Genomic DNA, 24,434 nt, shown 5'->3' on the forward strand with positions numbered 1-24,434 from the left:
ATTGGAGTTTATAAAAAAAGAAGAAAAAAACATGAAACTGATTACCTCCTTTTTAAAAAAAAAGTTTTTTTCTAACTTATTACGCCTGTTTCACAAGATGTAAAAGCAGACGGAGGCAGGACAGAAGCTAGCTGAACCGCGGCTTGTGTATTGCAAATACAGATGATTATTGACCAATGTGCCGCCTCTTTCAGGTGTTCTCCTCCGACCACTTTGTCACATGCTTTGATTTATGCTGGACAGCATACTGTGTTGCGATGCGACCTACTGTCCCACACATATCCATAACATGCACTGTTAAACCGTAACAGGTTTTTTTTTACAGTAAAATACTGGCAACACTGTTATATACCTCTTTTAGAACTTACAGTTTCTTACTGTTAAAATACATTTTGTGGGTCTGTCTTTTTATCTTACACTGTTAACCCTTTCAACCCCACAGGAAAATCAGCACTACAAAGAGTAAAAAGTAACATTGTTGCAGTGAGATAATCAAGTGAATATGTAAGTGATTGTTGAGCCTTCGTGATGAACACCTGCTGTAAACAAGCAGAATCACTGAAGGAAAGATGAACACAAGAACAGAAAATAGAGAAACACAAGAACAACAACTGATCTATAGAAGTTATGTTTAATTGAAAATGTTTGGTTTGAAGTTACCATTATAGAGATCAGTGTTTTTATTTTTTATTTTATTTTACTTGGGATGCTGACCCTTGACTTTTTAACATTAACTTTTCTCTTGCTTGAACTGTGGTTTTGCAAGTAACACTTTTTTTGGAGAAAGTAGTTGTTCAAATGATTATGATGACGTAGTATCATATAACCTGTTAATTGACTAATCACATTCACAGTTTAATCCTGTATCAAAAGTGTTACATTACCACCACTGTGAATACAATAAAGTTTTTTTTAACACATGCACAACCAAAGAAACAGAGCTACACTAACTTGTAGAAACACCGAGATATCAAAAATCAGCACATGAGTCTCAACAATGGTGGTAATATTTTTTAATTTTTTTAATTCATGCAGCAGTGCATACTGGGAGTTTTATACTATCCTGGAAAGGATACGTCACGTCCCACCGAAATAAGCGTGGCCTTGACCTATAAATATAGCTCGACAGGCTGAAACAAACTGGATTTTCGTCGCCGAAGCGAACCACAGCATGTTGTAAGCACGGCAAATTACGCAGTACTCGTTCCCTCTCCAGAGAGAACCGAGGTTACTTTAGTAACCGAGTACGTTCTCCTACGAGAGTTTCTCTCGTACTGCGTAATATCTTACGCAATGGGGAACACAGTGTAAAACGCCGTGCGTACTGGGATCCGACACCAAAGTCCCAAGGGCAGAAAACCGGGGCTCATATAGTGCATAATCATCCTAGACTAACAGAGAGTCTGAGAAGAGAGGCAGTACGCATCATTCTCCAAAAATAGCATCCTACAGGAGCTAATCATGTTAATAGTGTACCACGCAGTCAGGGTGAACAGCATTCAGCCTGAACGTCTTTCAACACCCATGGAGCTGTTCTATCGATCAGTGAACGATGCACAAGCAAAATTCAACCTTCTGAGCCGGAGCAACGGGGCAGACAGAGCTGATTACTAGACCGACAGAAGCTTAGCCTGTAAGGCGGGAACCTCTAGGTTATAAAACCTTATAAATGTAGACGGCGAGGCCCAGCCTGCCGCCGTACAGATATCTTGCATGGTAATCCATCTAGACCACGCCCACGACGAGGCCACGCCTCTCGTGGGGTGCGCTCTGACACCCAAAGGACACTGCAGGCCCTTAGAAGTGGCCTCGCCTATCCATCTGGATAGGCTCTGTTTGGACGCGGCTTGTCCCTTAGAACGCCCGCTAAACAAAACAAAGAGCTGCTCAGTCTGTCTGAAAGCAGACGAGCAGGACACATAAGTTCTCAGTGCCCTGACAGGCCATAGGAGACTCGTATCCTCCTCCTCATCATGAACCGGAAGGGCGGACAGGGAAATCACCTGGGCCCTGAACGGTGTGTTGAGGGATTTGGGCTTAGACCCGAATTCCATACATGTTGCGCTTACCGAGAGCGCTTGTAAATCCCCAATGCGCTTCACCGAAGCGAGAGCCACAAGAAACACTGTTTTGAAAGACAAAAGACAAAGGTCTGGGAGGGTTCAGCCTCCTAGCTCCTTTGAGGAATCGTACGACCAGCTCGTTCCTCCCCAGTGACTGGCCAGACGCCGGTTTAGTAAATGCTGCTATGGCCGCCACATAAACTTTGAGCGTGGATGGGGTTCTGCCCTTATCCAGTAGCTTTTGAAGGAAGGAGAGAACTTCCGTAACCCCGCAGTCTAGGGGTGAAAAGCCCTGAGCTTGACCACAGCCAGAGAACACAGACCATTTTGAGGAATAGAGCCGTCTAGTAGACGGGGCTCTAGCCTGTGTGATCGTGTTTAACACTCCCTCTGGGAGGTTAGCGAGTAGCTGTTAATGGCCCATGCATGCAGGGACCATAGCTCCGGGCGAGGATGCCAAATCGAGCTCTTGGCCTGAGATAGGAGGTCTTTCCTCATCTGTATTGGCCACGGGGCAGTGCTGGTCAGCTGCATCAGGACTGGGAACCAAGCCTGGTTTGTCCAGAGCGGAGCCACAAGCAGCACTGAGCATCCGTTTTCCCTGATTCGTTCCAACACCTGAGGCAGGAGCGAGACGGGGGGAAAAGCATAGAGACGGCAGCGGGGCCAGACATGGGCCAGCGTGCCCCTGCTCTTGGAGAAAAACTTCGAACAGTGAGCTTTTCCCTGGGACGCGAACAGGTCCACCTGCGCTCTGCCGAATGTCTCCCACAGCAGTCTGATCGTCAGCGGGTGCAGCGACCATTCTCCTGCTGGAACATTGTTTCTGGACAGTCTGTCTGGTCCCAGATTTAGGTGACCAGGCACGTGTGCTGCCTTCAACGAAAGCAGGTTGTGCTGAGCCCAGACCAAGAGGCGTTCCGTCAGCCTGTGAAGGTTTCAGGACCTGATGCCGCCCTGGTGATTTATATAGGCCACCACTGACATGTTGTCCGATCGGACCAGGACGTGGTAACCTTTTATTTTGGGACAAAAACGCCTGTCGCGTTGTCGACTGCCATCATTTCCAGACAGCTTATGTGTAGAAGCTTTTCCCGTTCTGACCACTGGCCAAAGAACGGTCTGCCCTCGAGCAGCGCTCCCCATCCCGAGGTGGAGGCGTCTGTGGACACCACCTTCACACTCGAGGAAGTCCACAGACTCACGCCTGACTGATACTAGTCGATCACCTTCCAAGGTTCCAGAGCTGAGACGCATTTCAGATTGACCTTGAGGCGAAACAGACCGGAGGCCCATGGCCGAGGTGGAACTCGCGCTTTCAGCAATGACTGCAGTGGGCACATGCGAAGCAGACCCAGCTGGAGTACTGAAGATGCTGAGGCCATGAGGCCCAGCATTTTCTGAAACCTTTTGAGCGGGACTATAGTGCCGCGGCGGAAGGATTTCGTGGAGCGCTGAACGTTCAGGCCCAGGTGTATTTTGCCTGGCCCTCGAAGGCGAATCTCAAGAAACGCCTGTGACGTGACGCTATTTGTATTTGGAAATAAGCGTCTTTCAGATCTATTGACATAAACCAGTACTCCTGGCGAACTTGCGTGAGAATTTTCCTGCTTGTAAGCATTCTGAACTGGCGCTTCACAAGCACTCTGATAAAGGTTCTATGGCCCCTTTGCTCAGTAGTTTCGCTATTTCGGCTGGAAGTAGATGAGCTACCTCGTTTTTTAACGTAGTTTCGACACGCGCCGTGTAACAGCGGGGGTGTCGAGCGAACTGCAGCGAATAGCCTCTCTCTATAGTATTCAGCACCCATTCTGATACCCCACTAGGGGTAAAATGAGATCTGGGCTCTGGCCGCAACTTAATGGCGGCCGGAGAGCTCCGGTGTACTGTAAACACTGTGCTTGCAGCATCTGAGGCGGGGGGCGCACTGATCACAGCGGGCGGTCTGGCCGCGCTCGATTTCTCTATGGCAGTTTGCGAAGAGAAAATGAGCGGGGTGAACCCCGTGGGTTTTAACATGTCTGTAAGTGAATGTGTGCGCGGGACAGCGGGCACATTTACTGCACTCAAAACACCGTCTTTTCTGAGCTGACTGAATGTGTGTTGGTTTCGTTTTACAGAAACCGCGGGACATGCATAGTGTAGTGTTTGTGGGCACTGGGTTGTGGGCACATTCACTACATGTAATGCACAATCGACATGAGTCGCTGGCCGCGCTCGATTTCTCTAAGGCAGTTTGCAGAGAGAGAGCAAGCAGGACAAAACCCTGTGGGGTTCAACATGTCTGTGAGAGAACGTGGGCGCGGGACAGCGGGCACATTTACTGCACTGAAAACACCGTCGGCCTGAGCTGACTGAATGTGTGTGTTGGTCTCGTTTTCACAGAAAACGTGGGACATGCATTATGTAGTGTTTGTGGGCACTGAGATGTGGGCACATACACTACATGTAATGCACAATCGACATGAGTCGCTGGTCGCGCTCGATTTGTCTATGGCAGTTTGCGTAGAGAGAGCGAGCAGGACAAAACCCTGTGGGGCTCAACTTGTCTGTGAGAGAACGTGGGTGCGGGACAGTGGGCACATTTACTGCACAGAAACACAGTCAGCCTGAGCTGACTAAATGTGTGTTGCTTTCGTTTTTACAGAAAACCGTGGGACATGCATTGTGTAGCGTTTGTGGGCACTGAGTTGTGGGCACATTCACTACATGTAATGCACAATTGACACCATCTGCCGTGGTCGGAATACAGAAAATACACATCATGCACTTTTGATGTGCTTTTGTGTGCAGGCAAGCAGGCCGTGGTACCGGCTTGTTTACTGCAGAATACACTGGAACAGTCGCATTTTCTGGAACTGAACGAGCAAACATTTTCGCGGCGAGACTTAAACACCGTTGCTTACCTAGGAGGGCTAGGAAGACTTTGAGGCCTCGGGCTTTATCTCAATCTTCAGCCGGGGCCCACGCGGAGGGGGGCGGCGTCCGGCAGAGCGAGAGTGCGAGAGAGCAGGCTGCACGGGCGCCTTCCACTCAAGGCTGAGGCTTGCTGCGGCCTGTGAGAGCAGATGTATCCGCTCGGATTCGATGCTGGCCTGTTTCCCTGACGACTCACGGGCAGAGGGGGGGAGGTCCACAGAGCTCACCCAATCCTCACTGTCCGACGCCAAGATAGAGCAGCTGTCCTCCTCCACAGAAGCAACTATCTCGTCGTCACCAATGGCGGAAGCGGCGGCGAACGGCGCCTGCTGTCCGTCGGTGAGCGACTCGAGTGAAGCTGGCGGGCGAACCGGCAAGCTTTCGCAGGCTGGAGAAGGCTCGGGGACCCATTGAGTACGCTGCTTTATATGGCGCGGCACTATAGCGGGTGGAAGTGCAGACTCGGAGAGAAAAATGCCAGGCGAGTCCTCAGATAAGCCATGGCAATAGCTTGCAATGATGGCAGCCGCCGTCAGCGAGCGCGAGAGCTGTATGATCCTCACCCATGCAGGAAATGCAGATGACATGGCGGTCCCCATCGCTGAGTGCGGCTCGGCACGAGCCACAGGAATGAGGCATCTTTAAAAAGACGCTTGCTCTTTTAGATAAGAGAGAGAGAGTGTGAGTCGCGGCGGCGAACAAACACACTCGGCAGAGTAAAAGGATATATACGCCGGAAAACGTAGTAGGTATGGCGACTGAAGGCAGCGAGATGAAGGCTAGCGGCTTCAGATGCAAAAGCTCGTCCCGTAGAACGCTTTTTCTCAGATGGCGCGGCTTCTCACTCTGGATCCAGCGATGCGTGAACTTCGCTGAAGAGATGAAAAATCAGTTTGTCAGAGCTATATTTATAGATCAAGGCCACGCCTATATGGCGTGAAGCGCCCCCATTGGATATGGCGTCACGCAGGGCCTCTCTCGATAGGCTGCTGCTGTTGCTGCAGGTCAGCCAATAGGCACGCAAGCCGCCTTGCCTATGTCTGCATGCTGTTTTTTTAAGTTTACAGGGTTATGTCAAGTTTAGGCTTATATAGGCATGAATATGTTGATCCAGGAACATGTCTTACTTGGCAAAATCATTGTGACCGTATCAATTTAAATAATAATGTAAATGTATTTGCTGGATAAAATCTGTGTATGTTTAAATTACATTTGGTAACACTTTCTATGAAGTCCATGTTTACAATAAATTATAGCTCCATTTATACTTATTTAATATATATTAATAAGTAATTATTACTTGTCAGGAAAACAGACTCAGCGGAAACGGTAAGTAATGCAATAGAGGGCAGTTTATTAAAACAGATGCAGTGAGATGGGAATGCAGATGATCATAAAACAACAACCAGAGTGAGAATGAATATATTATTCCAAATTGATGAGTTGCACCACACACACCTAGATCGCTGAGGAATGAAAGGATGATATTGTTCTCTTATCTTAAAGGTGTATTCAGGAGGAACCGGAGAATAACAGATATTGCAATAATAGATGGAGATCGCAGGAGTGGAAGATAAAAGGCAGACAGGGCGGTAAGTATCGGCGGTAGGCATCTTATGACGAAGTCCAGACAATGGAGGTGTGTTTGGTACAGGCTTTTATGCAGCGTGGTGAATGAGATGATGATTACACACCAGGTGGGAGATGAAGTGAAGATGGAGCTTGGCGATTCTGACATTATTATTCTATAAATATATGTATAAGGCTGCTGCAACGCGTTTTACATTAATTCAAAATCAAGGATAATTTTTGGCTTCAATATCTCGTGGAAAAGAGGTTTTTTGAACACGTTTTTTTGTTTTTTTGTTAATTCAGATGTATTTTGACCAAAAACAATGCATTGTGGCTTTAATTCAGAGTGAGCAGCGCAGCAATCGAAGTGATGCCATAATATATCAGCCATAGCAAGCTAAAGACAACAGTGGCATTTAAGTATCCATCTGTCTCCACAAGTTATTTTTGCATCAAGGTTTTTTTATGGTAAAAAAGCAAGGCAAATTAGTTTTGGCAAGGTATGACAACTTTAATTTTTGTTGTTTAAAGCTAGAATTGATTGGTAGTTGGCACATTATTGTAAAAAACAAACAAAACAAAAAAAAACAAGATTTAGGAAGTTACCTGTTCTGAGCATAATATCTTGCATGCTCAGGTAGGGGCTGATGCACCGGATAGTTGGGATGTGGATAATTTGCAGGCTGCTTATGCCAGTGATATAAAATCTCTGGTGGGTAATTATCTATAGAGACGAGACACAGAATTCAATTTCTATACAGTTAAGTTATGGTTAAATGATCTGCAGAGGCTACTCATTCTGGCCCACTTGGAATCTTTGTGCACAGAGCTCTGCAGATTTCCACAGAATTGGAACACCAGTCATTCTAAAAGTTCTACACCTCCCCTGCCCAATTTAGTCTTTGTTAAATATTTTTGCAAACCGAACAAAAGAATACAGGCTTTCAAAATGGTCTCTGTTGTGATCCACCAAAATGAAAATCTTGATGAATCCCACAAACACTTAAAAAAAATATCTACTGGACAATTTTCTTTATTTCACTCTTCATTGTTAGCTAACTATGGTTTCAGTATTTTCTAAATATTTGGCTTATCAGCCAAGCTAAATCTAAAGTATAAAAATCAGCATAAGTGTACATTCGGTAATAAAAATACTTTCTAGGGAGTCTAGGGACATAAAGTTGAGTCTTTTATCAGTAAACTTGTAATTATGAATGTAAAATTTGGCACTTTTCATCCTTTTTAAAATATTCAGTGAAGCAAAAAAAAAAAAAAGATTTTTCCCATAAAAGTGAGAGCTCTCGAACACTGAAATTTTCATTGATAAATTTCTCCATCTCTTCCCACAATATAAGTCAATATAGAGCGTGATTACACCAAGTAATACATGTTCCTGGAACAACATTCCAATCAACCAATCAGATTCAAGGGACAAGTTTACAGGGTTATGTCAAGTTTAGGCTTAAATAGGCATGAATATGTTGATCCAGGAACATGTCTTACTTGGCAAAATCATGGTGACCGTATCAATTTAAATAATAATGTAAATGTATTTGCTGGATAAAATCTGTGTATGTTTAAAGGACATTTGGTAACACTTTCTATGAAGTCCATGTTTATAATAAATTATAGCTCCATTTATACTTATTTAATATATATTAATAAGTAATTATTACTTGTCAGGAAAACAGACTCAGAGGAAACGGTAAGTAATGCAATAGAGGGCAGTTTATTAAAACAGATGCAGTGAGATGGGAATGCAGATGATCATAAAACAACAACCAGAGTGAGAATGAATATATTAGTCCAAATGGATGAGTTGCACCACACACACCTAGATTGCTGAGGAATGAAAGGATGATATTGTTCTCTTATCTTAAAGGTGTATTCAGGAGGAACCAGAGAATAACAGATATTGCAATAATAGATGGAGATCACAGGAGTGGAAGATAAAAGGTAGACACGGCGGTAAGTATCGGCGGTAGGCATCTTATGACGAAGTCCAGACAATGGAGGTGTGTGGTGCAGGCTTTTATGCAGCGTGTTGAATAGGATGATTGATTACACACCAGGTCGGAGATTAAGTGAAGATGGAGCTTGGCAATTCTGACATTACTATTCTATAAATATATTTGTAAAGACTCATTAAGACTTATACTGCATTAAGAAAATATATAGTTACATTTATATTATTTTTATAATTACTTATAAGTCATGCATTTGCTTTTTTGCTATGTGCATGCTGATAATTCATTATACACTGATTTGTAAGTATTAATTAGTCAGTCGTATGGTTCCATGAATTTATTTATGAAGACAACCTGCAATGCTATAATGTTTTAATATTATAGTTACATTGACTTTTTTAGTAATTCAGATTTATTTCTGTCAAATAAGTTAATATTTTGTTATTAATATACAGCAAAATCCCCAGATCAAATCAACTGAAGATAAAAGAAGACCCAAGATGTTTCTCAAGATCTCAGCAGAGGAGGATTAAACAACTCCACAAACAGCATTATACCCAGGGGGCAAAACACCTGTTTTTTAGGAAATCAGACATGGGCTGCTGTAAAAGGTTGTCATATAAAAATGAAATCTATGATGTCTGAGGATCACAACCTGGGTGGACAACCCGGTCAACAAGCTGCTGGAAACTTGTAAATTAGGGTCAAAACAATGCTACCTCAAATTCTGCTCCCCGGAATCACCCAATAGTCCAGTCATTTTATGAAAAAAGGTTGAACAAATTGCAACTGAAGCAAACTCAACTGATTTTGTATCCACAATATGTCCTGAGTAAGGGAAAAAAAGCCCCATAGAATCCCATTAGGGGAAAGTTTCGAAAAAGACCCAAATATAGTCTATTAATTCACCTATTCATTATTTTTCTCACGTGAATAAGGTAAAAAATTTAAAAATATCACCATGAAAATTACTGAGCTGATTACTTACATCAAGACAAACAAAAAATGTATTACAAGTTTTTTGAAATTGTTTGTTAACATGTACAAACGGTGCATAATCTAATTACATATGTGCCAATTTGCATAAATATCACAACAAATCTAAACATTGGGTATAGCAGGTGAAAATGTCTTGTTGAATCTTGTTGACATATAACAGTAAAAGACTTAATGTTAAGGTCTGAATGGAACACATTTAGGCTACCCATGAGCATTAATACATAGAGGCAGGAAGAATTTAGAAACCAGCCTTTATTAATTATTATTAGATGGGGTTTGGGGCTGGGTCAGTGGGACTGTTTCTGGGGGATAAATCTGAGGGAAGAACAGGAGACATGGATAAGGACTCGGAGAATGCAGAAGACAAAAGATAGGTAAAATAAAAAGTGTCTGGATCAAAAAATCTAGTTAAGTACACAATGCACTCAATGCCCAAACCCCATCTCTGCAATAATAATTAATTAAGGCTGGTTTCTAAAGTACTTCGTCCTACCTCTGTGTATTAATGTTCATGGGTAGCCTAAATGTGTTCCATTCAGACCTTAACAGTCTTTTACTGTTATATGTCAACAAGATTCAACAAGACATTTTCACCTGCTATACCCAATGTTTAGATTTGTTGTGGTATTTTATGCAAATTAGCACATATGTAAATATATTATGCACCGTTTGTCCATGTTAACAAACAATTTCAAAAAACTTGTAATACATTTTTTGTTTCTCTTGATGTAAGTAATCAACTCAGTAATTTTCATGGTGATACTTATAGGTTAAAAATTGTATCCTATTCACGTGAGAAAAAAATGAATAGGCGTATGAATAGGCTATATTTGGGTCTTTTTCTAAATTTTCCCCTAATGGGATTCTTCAGGGCTTTTTTCCCCTTACTCAGGACATATTGAGGATTCAAAATCAGTTGAGTTTGCTTCAGTTGCAATTTGTTCAACCTTTTTTCATAAAATGACTGGACTATTGGGTGATTCCGGGGAGCAGAATTTGAGGTAGCATTGTTTTGACCCTAATTACAAGTTTTTTATATTACAACCTTTTACAGCAGCCCATGTCTGCTAAACCCCCTTTGCCCCCTGGGTATTACCAGCTTCACTTATTACTAACCAGATTGTCTTTATTTCTGTCATAGAGCAAAATAAGTTTTAGTGAGAATTAACAGAGGTTTAGATGTTGATATTTTATTTAGTTTTGGTCACCATTATGGTGATCAGCATTTCCTTTAGTTGGGCAGTTTCACTCTTTGCTTTTTATGTGAATTTATGGGCTTTTTAACTTTGCAATTTGTTGCATTACAAATGTTCATGACCTAAAGTGGTTATTTGTTATTAATAGATTTATTGACCAACAATTTTTTCTTGCAACAAATCATTATGGGATTTTTTATTTCCTTTAAACACACATAGACATCAAGATTCAGCATATGAATCTCAACAATGGTGACATGCTTCATGTCGCAACGCATGCTGGGAGTTACCATAGTATAAAACTCATGGCTCCCAGTATGCATTGCAGCATGAAGCATGTCACCATTGTTGAGATTCATATGCTGATTTGTGATGTCTGTGGGTGTCTAAAGATTTTTTGTATTAATTATTGCAACAGGGTTTTTCAAAATTGCAATCTGTGTTGAGAAAGTATTGAATATAATCGGTTGGTAACCACTTTCAGTCAGGGATAAGATAAGTGACATTCTCCTTTATAATGCTAAAAACTATATCACCTGATCATCTCTGTTTCCAGTTTTCTTTGCAACAAATTTTGTGTTTTTGTAAACACAATTTCAAAGATGACATACTCAAGTCAAAAGCCAAGAGTCAAATTGCCCAACCAAAAGACACACTGATCACCATAATGGTCCCTAAACATTTTCAATAAAACATCAACACCTAAACCTTTTTTAATTCTCAATAAGAACTTATATAGCCATATGACTGAAATAAAGTCAATCTGGTTAGTAATAAGTGAAGCTGGTAATCCTCCTCTGCTGAGATCTTGAGAGATTTATTGTCTTCTTTTATCTTCGGTTGATTTCATCTAAGACTGTGGCTGGAAGTCAGTTGTAGTTCTTGTGTTTCTCTTTTCTTCAGTGATTCTGCTTGTTACCAGCAGGTGTTCATATCTAATGTTCAATCATGACTTAATTTATCACTTAATTATCTCATTAACTTTAACACGGATTCAGAATTACTATAACTCTCTGTAGAGTGGGACCAAATGTTCTCTGAGCAGAGTTAATTTAACCCTGGGGATTTTGCTGTGTAGCTGTTTTGTGTTCTTATAAATACTTACTGTGTGATAATACAGTTACTAAGCTCTATAAATGCATAATTGATGGTTTTCAGTAAAGTGAAAACATTGGATGCAATTTTCCTAAAGCAAATGTTAAGAAACGACGAAGATGTGCTCATTATACATTTTAAGTTGCTGCTATAAGCAATTTATTTTAAAACTGCAATAAGTAATATTATGCATATGGCTGAGGAGATTTTTATTATTATGTTTATCATTAAGGCCTTTTTATCTACCGCGTGAATTTGGAAACATCGTTATTTGTGGGGTGTACGTTCCACCAAGCGGGAATGCTGCTAACGCGGCCAGGTGTATAAGTGACTGTGTCAATGAACAATTAAGGAGCACTCCAGCGGCTTCAATTTTTATCCTTGGAGACTTCAACCAGTGTAGATTGGAGCTTATGCTCCCGGGGTACGAACAATATATTAAGTGCTTCACTAGAGGTAACAAGATTTTGGACAAATGTTACGGAAATGTTAAAGACGCATATGTTGCTAAGGTCAAACCTCCTCTATCTAACTGTGATCATAACACTGTCCTTTTGATCCCAACTTATAAAACTCTTTTAAAAAGAACTAAGCCTCACACAAAGACAATCTCGGTTTGGTCGGAGGACAGTATAGAGACCTTAAAAGGCTGTTTTGAATCCACAGACTGGGATCTTTTTCACGAGATGGACATTGAAACTGCCACAGAGTCCATAACAGACTATATAAATTTTTGTGTGGACTCAATTGTGGAGAAGAAAACTGTAATGGTATTTCCAAATAACAAAAGTTTTATAACAAAAGAAGTCAAGGAATGTTTGAATAGGAAGAAGTTGGCATTTATAAATCATGAACAAATTAAATTAAAAATAGTTCAAAAGGAACTGAATATATTACTGAAAGGGGCGAGGACAAAATATAGAGATACAATAGAAGTTAACTTTGCCACAGGGAATTCAAAAAAACTGTGGGATGCAATGAAAGTTGTAACAAATATGACACCATCTCACAAAACTTTTATAACTAATGATGATGAACACAGGGCAAATTATTTAAATGACTTTTTTCTTAGGTTTGAGTCATCAACTGATTATACGGGTGTTCTGGATAATGTAATATGTAACCGGGACAGAGGCTAGTGGTTGACCCATAGGTGTCCAAAAAATCTATGGGCCCGGATAGAATCTCAGCCTTTTTGTTAAAAACTTGTGCTATGGAGCTTTCCACGGCATTCTGCCCCATTTTTCAAAAATCTTTGGACTCACATACTATTCCATCTTTATGGAAGAAATCCATCATAATACCAGTTCCTAAGAAACTCAGTGGAGAATAGTGATTTTAGACCAGTAGCCCTTACATCCCATGTTGTGAAGTGTTTTGAACGATTTGTTTTAAGGGGTTTAAGGGATCAAGTCAAACCATTACTAGACCCATTTCAATTTGCACATAGAGAGAGGCGAAGTACTGAAGATGCCATTAACTGCATCTCTCATTTGGTTATTAGTCATTTAGAAGACACTGAATCATATGCCCGTTTACTTTTTATTGATTTTAGTTCAGCATTTAATACCCTGAATCCCATGTTGTTGACCACAAAGTTAAAAGATCTCAAGGTAAATCCATACTGTATAAGTGGCTCTATTCCTTTCTGAACAACCGCACACAACAGGTGAGAGTCAACAACTCATATTCTGAGGTTAAAATTACGAACACGGGAGCCCCGCAGGGATGCGTTTGCTCTCCAATTTTATTTACATTATATACCAATGATTGCGTAGCAAGCCAAGACATTACTTTTTTTTAATCAAATTTTCTGATGACACGGCAATTTTAACCTTATTAAATAGTAAAGATAATGCTTCACATTATTTCTCTGAGGTAAACAGATTTGTAAGCTGGTGTGATGATAACTCGCTAATACTTAACGGAACTAAGACGGTCGAGATGATTTTCGATCCTAGAAGTGTAGGGGATCATAGTCCAGTAATGATACATGGTAATATCATTGCACAGGTTCCTTCATATAAGTACTTGGGAGTCTATATAGATAATTCACTATGCTGGTCTTTTCATGTCGACAATCTGTGTTCCAGGTTACAGCAGAGATTATACTTTTTACGCAGGTTAAAGGCATTCGGAGTGAATCAGAGAATCATGTATTTGTTTTATCAGTCTATTTTTGGGAGCTTGATTAGATATGGCATCACTGCATGGTATGGTAAGTTGTCTGTCCAATTAAAATCGAGGTTAGGACGTTTGGTGCACACCGCCTATAGAATTATAGGGGGTGAGGAGAGATTATCATCAGGAAGGAGGTACAGGGTCCCGATGTGCAGGTCAAATCGACTGAAAAATTCCTTTGTTCCAACTGCAATCAAAGTGTTAAATAGAGATAAAATACTGTGAATTGCCAGGGTGCCTTACATGGATTAACTTCACTTATTCTTATTTTGGTTTAATGTAAGTGATATTGTATGTATCGACTGTTGTTTTTATTCGCTTTTAATGTATGTTGTTTGTATGTACGGACTTTGCACGGTGTCCAAAACAAATTTCCCAGTAATGGGACTAATAGAGTATAAAGTAAAGTAAACAAATCAAAATTACCATTCTAATGCAAAAATTAGCCATCAAAGACATAATTGATAACTAATTGGTACAACAAACATGCGTGTATGTGGTGCACCTTTTCTTTTCTGTTTCTTTAATTTACATTTAATAAAGTGTACGAGTCCCCGTTATGCCGACCCTTGTCTTCTTTCATCCCCACACACACTCATCCATTGTTACACTGATGAAAACAAAATGCTTATGATTTACACTGCACTGATAGACCTTACCAGGTTTTTTTACAGTAAAATACTGGCAACACTGTTGCCAGTAATTTACTGTTAATTGTACAGTTCTTTACTGTAAAGTACAGTATGTTACTGTAAAAATGCACTAAAACTCAAGTAAACTCATTTCAATTGCAGAAACCAACTGCCTTAAATTGACCAACTGTCCTTTAAATGTATTAACTAAAATTTATAACGCATTAATAACGTGAGCAAAGCATTAATGTAAACTTATTTAATTTGAAACCACAAAAAAACTTACAGAGATAAAGAGATTTCCACTCGACCAGCAACTACACAATCACTGTTTTTTAAATAAAGCAACATGCATTGTATCATCAATGATTCTAGATCTTCTCCTGGACTGAATCACAGGCTCTACTCTTCAGCACAATGGTGACCCAAAAAACAAGATTTTACAGTAAATTACTGGCAACAGTGTTGCCAGTATAAACCTGATTTATAACTTACAGTTTATTGCTGTTAAAATACATTTTGTTGGTGTGTCTTGTTATCTTACACTGTTAACCCTTTCAACCCCACAGGAAAATCCACACTACAAAGAGTAAAAAGTAGCATTGACTGTTGCAGTGAGAAAATTAAGGGAATATGTAAGTGATTGTTGAGCATTAGTGATGAACACCTGCTGTTAACAAGCAGAATCAAGGAAGGTAAGAGTAACAACAAAAACAGAAAATAGAGAAACACAAGAACTACAACTGACTTCCAGCCATTACACATTATTACACTTATTATTAACCAGTATGGTTTTATACTGTCATACATTTACAGAGGTTATTGAGATGTTTAATTGAAAATGTTTGGTTTGAAGTTACCATTATAGAGATCAGTGTTTGCTTTAGTTGGTAAAGCAACTAAAATGCTATAATGCTCTAATGTATGCTGATGCTATAACTTGATTTTTCTTTTGCTGCTTGAGCTGAGTTTTTGCAAGGCACATTTGTGTACACACACGGTTTATGAATGATTGCGGTTACAATTAGCCTGACATTGTCATACTCAGATTCTAGTCAGGATGTGAGTCTGAAACTGCTCTATTGGGCTGTGATTATGGGGCGTGTGTCAACCGAACCAGGAAATAAAAGGCCTCTGCACTCAATTGGATAGACCTAGAACCAGTCAGAGCAACGGAGTAAGTGACGTATGTTGAGAGATAGATTAAAGTTGATAGATTAAACTTTTTCCGAATCCCCCCAAAAACATCTTTCCCATCGACAAATGCCTTGATCGCGGTTCTCTGGTCCTCTGTTAAAATGAATGCGCTGTCTATATCTTCTATAACACACACGATAGCGGAATATACACAACTCAATTCTCCAGCGGCAGCCATGAATTCAACCCAAGCGCTCTGATGACGTGGATGGTTACGTTACAGTTGCTCTGCTCACATAGATATGATGTCTATGGTTGCTCATCTGTCCATCATCGTATAAAGCCCGCCCTGACAATTTGATTGGTCCGAACAATTTTTGTTCGGGTATAATAGCTCCTCAACGGATCGAGTCCAGACCGAACTTCCCGACCTAAACATTTTTTGGGCGGGGTTCGGGTTGGCATCCAGGCTAAGTTATAATGATAACAATTACAAAATCATCATATTGCCTGTTCGTTCACTAAGGAATTCATCCTCAACTAAAAGTGTTACCACCACCATGAAACCACAGCAATAAATTACAATGACTCTTTTTTTTTTAACACATCATGCATAAACCAAAAAAACAGAGCTACGCTGTCTTGTAGAAACACAGAGACAACACAATGTATCACATGAATCTCAACAATGGTGGCAATATTATTATTATTTTTTATTCATGCAGCAGTGCATGCTGGGAGTTTTATACTATCCTGGAACCAAGCAAGCAATGCGACATGAAACTTTTGATTGTCACCATTGTTGAGATTCATATGATGATTGTTGATATCTGTGTGTGTCTAAGTAAAGCAGGAGTTAAAAATGTTTTAATGCACTATATGATTACATTATTCTTAAAAAGACCTGGTTACAGAAATACCTATTTCATATTGTAGATTCACAGATATATGCTAAATATGAAATAAATTCAAAGAATATATATACAGGAAAGATCTGAAAATCGGACATGTTCAGGATGATTGTGACATCATCACAAAAACCAAAAACACCAGATCAACCTTTTCTTGACTTTATATTGCCACAACAAATGTGCTTTTTAAACTCACTGTTACAGCTGTCAGAGAGAGATGAATGGTAAGAAGTTCAGGGACAAGAGACCAACTAAAGCAAATACTGATCTCCATTATGGTGACAACAAACTTTATTATTAACTAAATCTGTTAATTCTCAACAAGAACTTTTGTACATGTATGAAAGAAATAATCGTAAACTGGTTTTGTAAACTGTTTTCACACTCAGTGTTGCTGGAAGTCAGTTGTAGTTTTTGTGTTTCTCTTTTTCAGTTCTTGTTTCTCTGTCCTCCTGTGATTCTGCTTATCAGGTGTTCATCAGTGTCTAAATTCACTCACTTCTTTTCATTCAAGTGGACCATATTAGAGAATTAATATAGGGAATAGTGAGTGTGGGTATAGGGTGTGATTGTGAAAACAGCCTCTGAGTGTCGACTTTGAGAGCTGTTAATTCCCAGTATAGTCCTGTAGGCTAGTTTTGTTTTCTACAGTATATTACTCTTTTAATGGAAAATGGTATGATATTGTCAGAATTAGGCCCTTTTTTACAGCAAGGGTTAACAGTGTGTTAGATCTTACCAGGTTTTTTTACAGTAAAATACTGGCAGCACTGTTGCCAGTAATTTACTGTTAATTGTACAGTTCTTTACTGTAATCTACAGTATGTTACTGTAAAAATACCATGCACTAATTTAAAACTCAATGGGCCCCACAACTAATCTCTCTTGCAGAAATCAACTGCCTTAAATTGACCAACTGTAGTGATGTGTCGTTCATGAACGATTCGTTCATTTTGAACGAATCTTTAATATGACTCGGGACTACCGAGTTGTCTCAGAGAGTGATTCGTTCATTTTGTGTCGACCGCGCATGCGCATTGCGCAACATATGGGTTCTGAATCTTTACTGGAAACAGAAATGATTAGTTCATCTCTCTGGAGTCTTCGGGTTCGGGACGGGTCCGAGTCTTTCGTTCTTCCTGTCAGTCCATAGAGACTATGCTGTCAGTACCGGAAAGAGAATTGATTAGTTCATCTTTCGAGTCTCGAGTTCGGGTTCGGCCGGGTCCGAGTCTTTCGTTCTTCCTGTCAGTCCAATAGAGGCTATGCTGTCAGTACCGGAAAGAGAAATGATTAGTTCATTTTTTCGAGTCTTCGGGTTTGAGTCCTTCGTTCTTTTGTCACGTGACTTGTCACCGTATTGAATAGCCTACTAATTTACAACCTTTTTACAAACAAGCACATAGTTAAGGTATTAAATATAATAGTACTTAATTAATGTATAATATATAATAAAACATACCACAGATGCACAAGAAACATTTAGAAAAGAGAAGGACAGGGACAATATAAGATGGAACTTTTATTTTACAGATAATGTTTTGCACATATTTTGTATTTTAATTCCTAAATATAAAACAATATACATTCAGACGCAGTCAATAATACGAATATAATGTTGTATTTGATGCGAGATAACAGCGGTCACGTGACAAAAGAACGAAGGATTTAAAACCCGAACTCGAGACTCGAAGAAAATGAACTAATCCTTTCTCTGTCCGGTACTGACAGCATAGCCTCTATGGACTGACAGGAAGAACGAAAGACTCGAACCCGAACTCGAGACTCGAGAGATGAACTAATCATTTCTCTTTCCGCTACTGACAGCATAGTCTCTATGGACTGACAGGAAGAACGAAAGACTCGAACCCGAACCCGAGACTCGAGAGATGAACTAGTCATTTCTCTTTCCGCTACTGACAGCATAGTCTCTATGGACTGACAGGAAGAACGAAAGACTCGGACCCGGTCGAACCCGAACTCGAGACTCGAAAGATGAACTAATCATTTCTCTTTCCGGCCCTGCTGTATCACACACGGCACGGTCGGCCCAGCAGACAGATCCGAGTCAGACACTGGCGAGTCGACAGCTAATGTCTCGAGACACGAGAGGAGAACTAACCTGATAAATATGAAGTTGCAAAGGAAAGAAGGTCTCGGATCAGGAGGTGAGGTGAACTAACAGAATCAGACTGCAATAGCCTGAACTTAAGACCCAACAACTAATCAATTAATAAAACATTTCGGTTTCTTATAATTTGGCTTTGGCTGCATTACCCTATAGTTTATTTTTATTCTTTTTACAAATGTAATCAATATTTTCGTAAGTACTAGATGTGTTGAGATATTTGACATGCCATTTTAATTATATTATGCTGAAATGAACGAAATGAACAAAATGACTCGAAAAAAGATTCGTTCTTTTTGCTGAACGAGACTCAAAGATTCGAGTCAGTAAAATGATCCGAACTTCCCACTACTAACCAACTGTTTTAAATGCACCAACTAAAATTTATAGCACACTAATAATGTGAGCAAAGTAAAAAAAAAATTGTAAGTAAAGAGATTTCCACTGGACCAACAATCACAAAAGTCACTGCATGTTAAATAAAGCAACATGCAGCATATCATCAACGCTTGTAGATCTTCTCCTGGACTGAAGGACAGGCTCTACTCTTCAGCACAATGGTGACCCAAAAAATCAAGTGAATATGTAAGTGATTGTTGAGCCTTAGTGATGAACACCTGCTGTTAACAAGCAGAATCACTGAAGGAAAGATGAACACAAGAACAGAAAATAGAGAAACACAAGAACTACAACTGACTACAAGGCATTACACATTATTACACGTATTATTAACTAGCATGACTTTATTTGTCATAAATCTACAGAAGTTATGTTTAATTGAAAATGTTTGGTTTGAAGTTACCATTATAGAGATCAGGGTTTGCTTTACTTGGGATGCTGACCCTTGACTTTTTAACATTAATTTTTCTCTTGCTTGAACTATGCTTTGGCAAGTAGTGATGGGTAGACTGGTTCTTTTTCACAAACTGTTTTTTTTTTAGGACAGTTCATTTCATTAAACCAGTTTAAAAAACTGGTTCACCAGTTCTTTTATGTAATGCCATCAATTCTATCATCCCGCCGGTTAAAACACATTCAAATAAAGACATGTGTAATCATAACTTCAGTTAAATAATGGTAGTCATCGTCATAATCATCTTGTATAAGTTTCTTACTTTTACTTTTTGAAAACAAACCCTGTAGCCTACAGGCGGTGCAAACGCGGAAGTTTTACATGTCTTAAAGATATAAAGTGCATAAATGGTCTTCATCATTTTATTTGTTATTAAATAAACTTACATTTCGCCGAATTCGGCGCATCATTTAAGTCCTCGGTTCGCTCGTGCTGCGTGCTCATGTATCAGCACATCATCAGTTGGTCGAAAGAAAGTTCTGTTTAGACTTTAGAGACGGTGCTATCATGCATGCCCAGTATCTCCAGCTCATCGGTTCTCCGTATCGAACGTGTCCAAAAGAAACAGTTCTCGGTTCTGTACTGGTGATTCAAGAACTGCAACAACCAGTTCTTGACTCGAGAACCGTAGCATAGGCCTGTGTGTGCTGAGCAGAGAACTGCTGAAACCTGAACATACAGTCGACAAAACAAAAAAATCGATGCATGTCTCCAGTATGTTTAATACGTTATGTTTAAACGCATTATAAACATTTACTAAGCAGTGCACAATTAAAACCTTGGCAAGAGTTATCCATCAAAGATTTATATCAACTTACAAATTAAATGAGCTGTTCCTGAAAATATTATTTTAGTATAATAATAAATGTTTAGTTTGACAGTTTTACAATCCATTCATTGTGTTTCCAAACTTTAAAATAATATAGTAATAATAAAGTAATTATGTGATCAACATGTTTCCAACATGTTTTATTTTGTTACACTTAGCCTAATTAAACTAAATACTTAAGAAACGTACATTTCGTCCCTCAGAAAAATTGCACGCATGCTCAGCTCAACTCATCAGTTCTCATTATGACGAACGTGTCGAAAGAAACAGTTCTCGGTTCTGTACTGGTGATCCGCTGCCTGTACCTGTGCGTTCAGTAGTATGCGCATGCGCAGTACTCGTGCTCATGCTCATCACCTCTCTCAGCACCAACATGTCTCAGTTCAGTGAACTGTTGGAGTTACTGGAGTAAAATGGAGTTTATTTCGATTCGGAGGGACTGTCAGGCATGTCTGAAAGTGAGTAACTTTAGTAACTTGTGGATCAGCACTGACGCAAGACACACTGTTTAGAACGATTCAGTCCGATTTAGTGTACTGGTTCGACCGGTTCACTAAAAAGAATCGGTTCAAATGAACGATTCGTTCACGAACCGGCCATCACTATTTGCAAGTAACACTTGTGCACATACACAGTTTGTGAAAGTAGTTTGCTCAATTGATTATGATGACATAATCATCATATAACCTGTTCATTCACTAATCTGATTCAGAGTTAATCCTGTATCAAAAGTGTTACATTACCACCACTGTAAATACAATGAAGATTTTTTTTTAACATATCATGCACAACCAAAGAAACAGAGCTACACTAGCCATGTTTCCATCCTCTTGTCAACCGAATTATCTGAAGTTCGGTAAAAAAAACTCATGCGAATAAAGCTGGTGAAAGTGTGTTTCCATCCAACGGCTTTAAAGCGAATAAAAACATCTACGTAATGACGTCACATGCTGTTTTGCGATCAAATTGGTATATCGAATTGATTTGAGACATTTTAAGGTGTTTCCATTCATTTTCGCACTGAATCGAACAACATTCAAGCCAATTTTTGCGAACAAAGTTTTGCTAGACAAAACGGAGCCTAATAAAAATAGGGAAAATGTATATTCCAGGCGGTTGTTAGCCTGAAGGGGTTGTATTCGCTAACAACCGCCTCGCTATACATTATCCTGCTTATTACATGGCTACCTACCAAATAAATCAATAATTTGACACAAAATATTAACTTAAAAAGGAGTTTATTGATTTAAAACGAGTAGTGCTTCTGCTAAAAAAATTGTCTGTTCCGTCTCTGAACTGCGTCCATGGCAACGGTGTGTTATACTTAGCAGCTCCGCAGTCTGTTAACAAGAAATAACACACCGCATTCTACATTAGAATTCAACCAAGCCACGTAATAACAAGCAAACCTAACATAAGAAAACAACGACTCTATAAACACATTGCTATGATGATGCAGATGCACGTAAATGCCCGACGACAACGGAGGCAGCCTGTGGTGTGGGAACGACAGCGCTCCATCAGTTCTGGGAGATCGTGGTTCAGAGACACTTCACGGAAACCCTTTGGTTGAAGCATTTTTTTGCTTTGTCCACTTACATCTGTCTTTGTTGACATCCGCCATGTGTGCGCAAACAGAGCGGGAATACTGGCCGGAAATGAACTCGTCTTCTTCTATGTTTTGTGGCGTGTTGCAACTATAAAAGGGCCTAAAACTTAATCGCAATTCATTATTTATTCGGCAAATAACGTTTCCATCAGCTTTTATCGCATTTGCCGTATATCGATCAAGATAAAATCCGATGAGACCGAACGTATTTCATTTGAGTCGATATTCATGAAATTTAATCGTATTTTACTGTTTCCATAAGGCATTTTTCATTCGATATCACTTAATTCGGATAAAAAGGTGTGGATGGAAACATGGCTAGTGTCTTGTAGGGCTGGGCGATATATCGCACGATATTGTTATGCGCATCTCGTCAGTAAAGCCGGTTCCTTGATTAGTAGTAAATAGCCATCACCTGCTTTCAGATGGAGCGGCATTTACTACAAAGAGCCGTAGTTCACTGACAAGCTGAGCCATATCGCATCAAAATCGCGGACGTATCGCCAGCGATAATTAATGCGATATGGCTCAGCTTGTCAGTTAACTACGGCTCTTTGTACACAGCAAAAACTCCAGTGTTAAATTAACCCTCCTGGGAGTGTATATAAGTCCACACTCAAGAGTGTTGAAGTTAAATGAGATAATTAAGTGATTAATTTAGTGATGATTGAGCATTATTGAAGACACCTGAAGAATCACTGAAGGAGAAAATCTCAAATTGTAAGCCACCGTTATAGCGATCATTGTTTGCTTTAGTTGGGCTCTTGACCCTTATATTATTAACTTTAAATTATGTTTGTCTACTTTAGCTGAATTATAACTGCCAGATGAACAAAGAAAAAAGTGATCTGACCGTGTTGGTTATATTATGACAGTCATCATTTGAACTTTATGTTTTTGATTTATGTTGTTTGTTACAGCACAACTGTGATTCTGCATAAATATCCAGAATTTCAGCTATAATATAAAGGATTTCTTAAAAGTTGTTTTCTAAAAAAAAAAAATCGCCTTCAATGATTCTGGTTGTTAACATCAGGTGTCTTCAATAATGCTCAAACATTACTAAATTAATCACTTAATTATCTCATTAACTTTAACACTCTTGAGTGTTAATTTAACACTGGAGTTTGTGCTGTAGAGTAAATGCCACTCCATCTGAAAGCTGGTGAAGGCGATTTACTACTAATCAAGGAACCGGCTTTACTGACGAGATGCGCATAACAATATCGTGCGATATATCGCCCAGCCCTACTGTCTTGTAGAAACACAGAGATTTGAAAAATCAGCACATGAATCTCAACAATGGTGGTAATATTTTTATTTATTCATGCTGCAGTGCATGCTGGGAGTTTTATACCATCCTGGAACTCAGCATGCATTCCGACATGGAACTTTTGATTGTCACCATTGTTGAGATTTATATGCTGATTGTTGATGTATGTGTTTGTCTCAAAATCTTTTAATGCACTATATGTTTTCAATATCCTTCAGAGTAACTGTTTACATAAATATTGCTGGATTTCATGTTGTAGAGTCACAGATAAATAATTAATAAATATGAAATATCCATAATGAAATCAGCGCATCAGACATGTCCAGGATGACTATGGCACCATCACAACAACAAAATCACCGAATAATTTTTCTATTGGCTGTTTCTTGTAATAACAAACTTTTTTTTAAACTCACAGTTACAACAACCAGAGAAAAACCAATGTCAAAAAGTCAAGAACCCAACTAAAGCAAATACTAATCTTCATCATGGTGACTACAAATTGTATTATTTTCAATAAAACAACAACTAAATATCTGTTGATTCTCAACAAGAACTTTTGTACATGCATGAAAGAAATAATGTTAAACTGGTTTGTAAACTGGAAGTCAGTTTAAGATCTTGTGTTTCTCTTTTTTCTTTTCTTGTTTCTCTGCCCTTCAGTGATTCTGCTTATCAGGTGTTCCTCAGTGTCTCAATTCACTCATTTCTTTTCATTCACTCTGTCAAGTGGACTATATTAGTGAACTAATGTAGGGAATAGTTAATGAGGGTATAGGGTGTGATTGGGAAAACAGCCTCTGAGTGTCGATTTTGAACACTGTTAATTTACAGTATATTCCTGTAGGCTATTATTGTTTTCTATGGTATATTACTCTTTTAATTGAAAATGGTATGATATTGTCAGAATTTGGCCTTTTTTTAAAGCAAGGGTTAACAGTGTACATGCAAACAGACGTGTGTTAAAGGGTTTATTTTAATATGTTCCGTTAAGTTCACATATAATGTTAGTCAAGTTTATTTGCTTATCTTTGCAAAACATAAATATTCCCCTCCTCATTCTGTCCCCA

General features: G+C 39.4%; 1 protein-coding gene across 4 annotated transcripts in view; it reads right to left on the minus strand.

The window, feature by feature from the left end:
• Nucleotides 1–24,434, minus strand: part of traf3ip2a (TRAF3 interacting protein 2a) — a 41,299-nt gene that overhangs the window by 10,827 nt on the left and 6,038 nt on the right. For 2 of the 4 annotated variants that reach the window (XM_077219807.1, XM_077219805.1), the window contains exon 4: nt 7,161–7,278. In XM_077219807.1, coding sequence (XP_077075922.1) covers nt 7,161–7,278 — 118 coding nt within the window. Of the gene's footprint in view, nt 1–7,159; nt 7,279–24,434 lie in introns of all 4 variants that reach the window. The other 2 variants (XM_077219806.1, XM_077219804.1) reach the window with 1 other exon arrangement.

The sequence above is a fragment of the Siphateles boraxobius genome, unplaced genomic scaffold (genome assembly GCF_051911475.1).
Source record: "Siphateles boraxobius isolate OS27281-9 unplaced genomic scaffold, OSU_SipBor_1 8, whole genome shotgun sequence".
Lineage (NCBI taxonomy): Eukaryota > Metazoa > Chordata > Actinopteri > Cypriniformes > Leuciscidae > Siphateles > Siphateles boraxobius.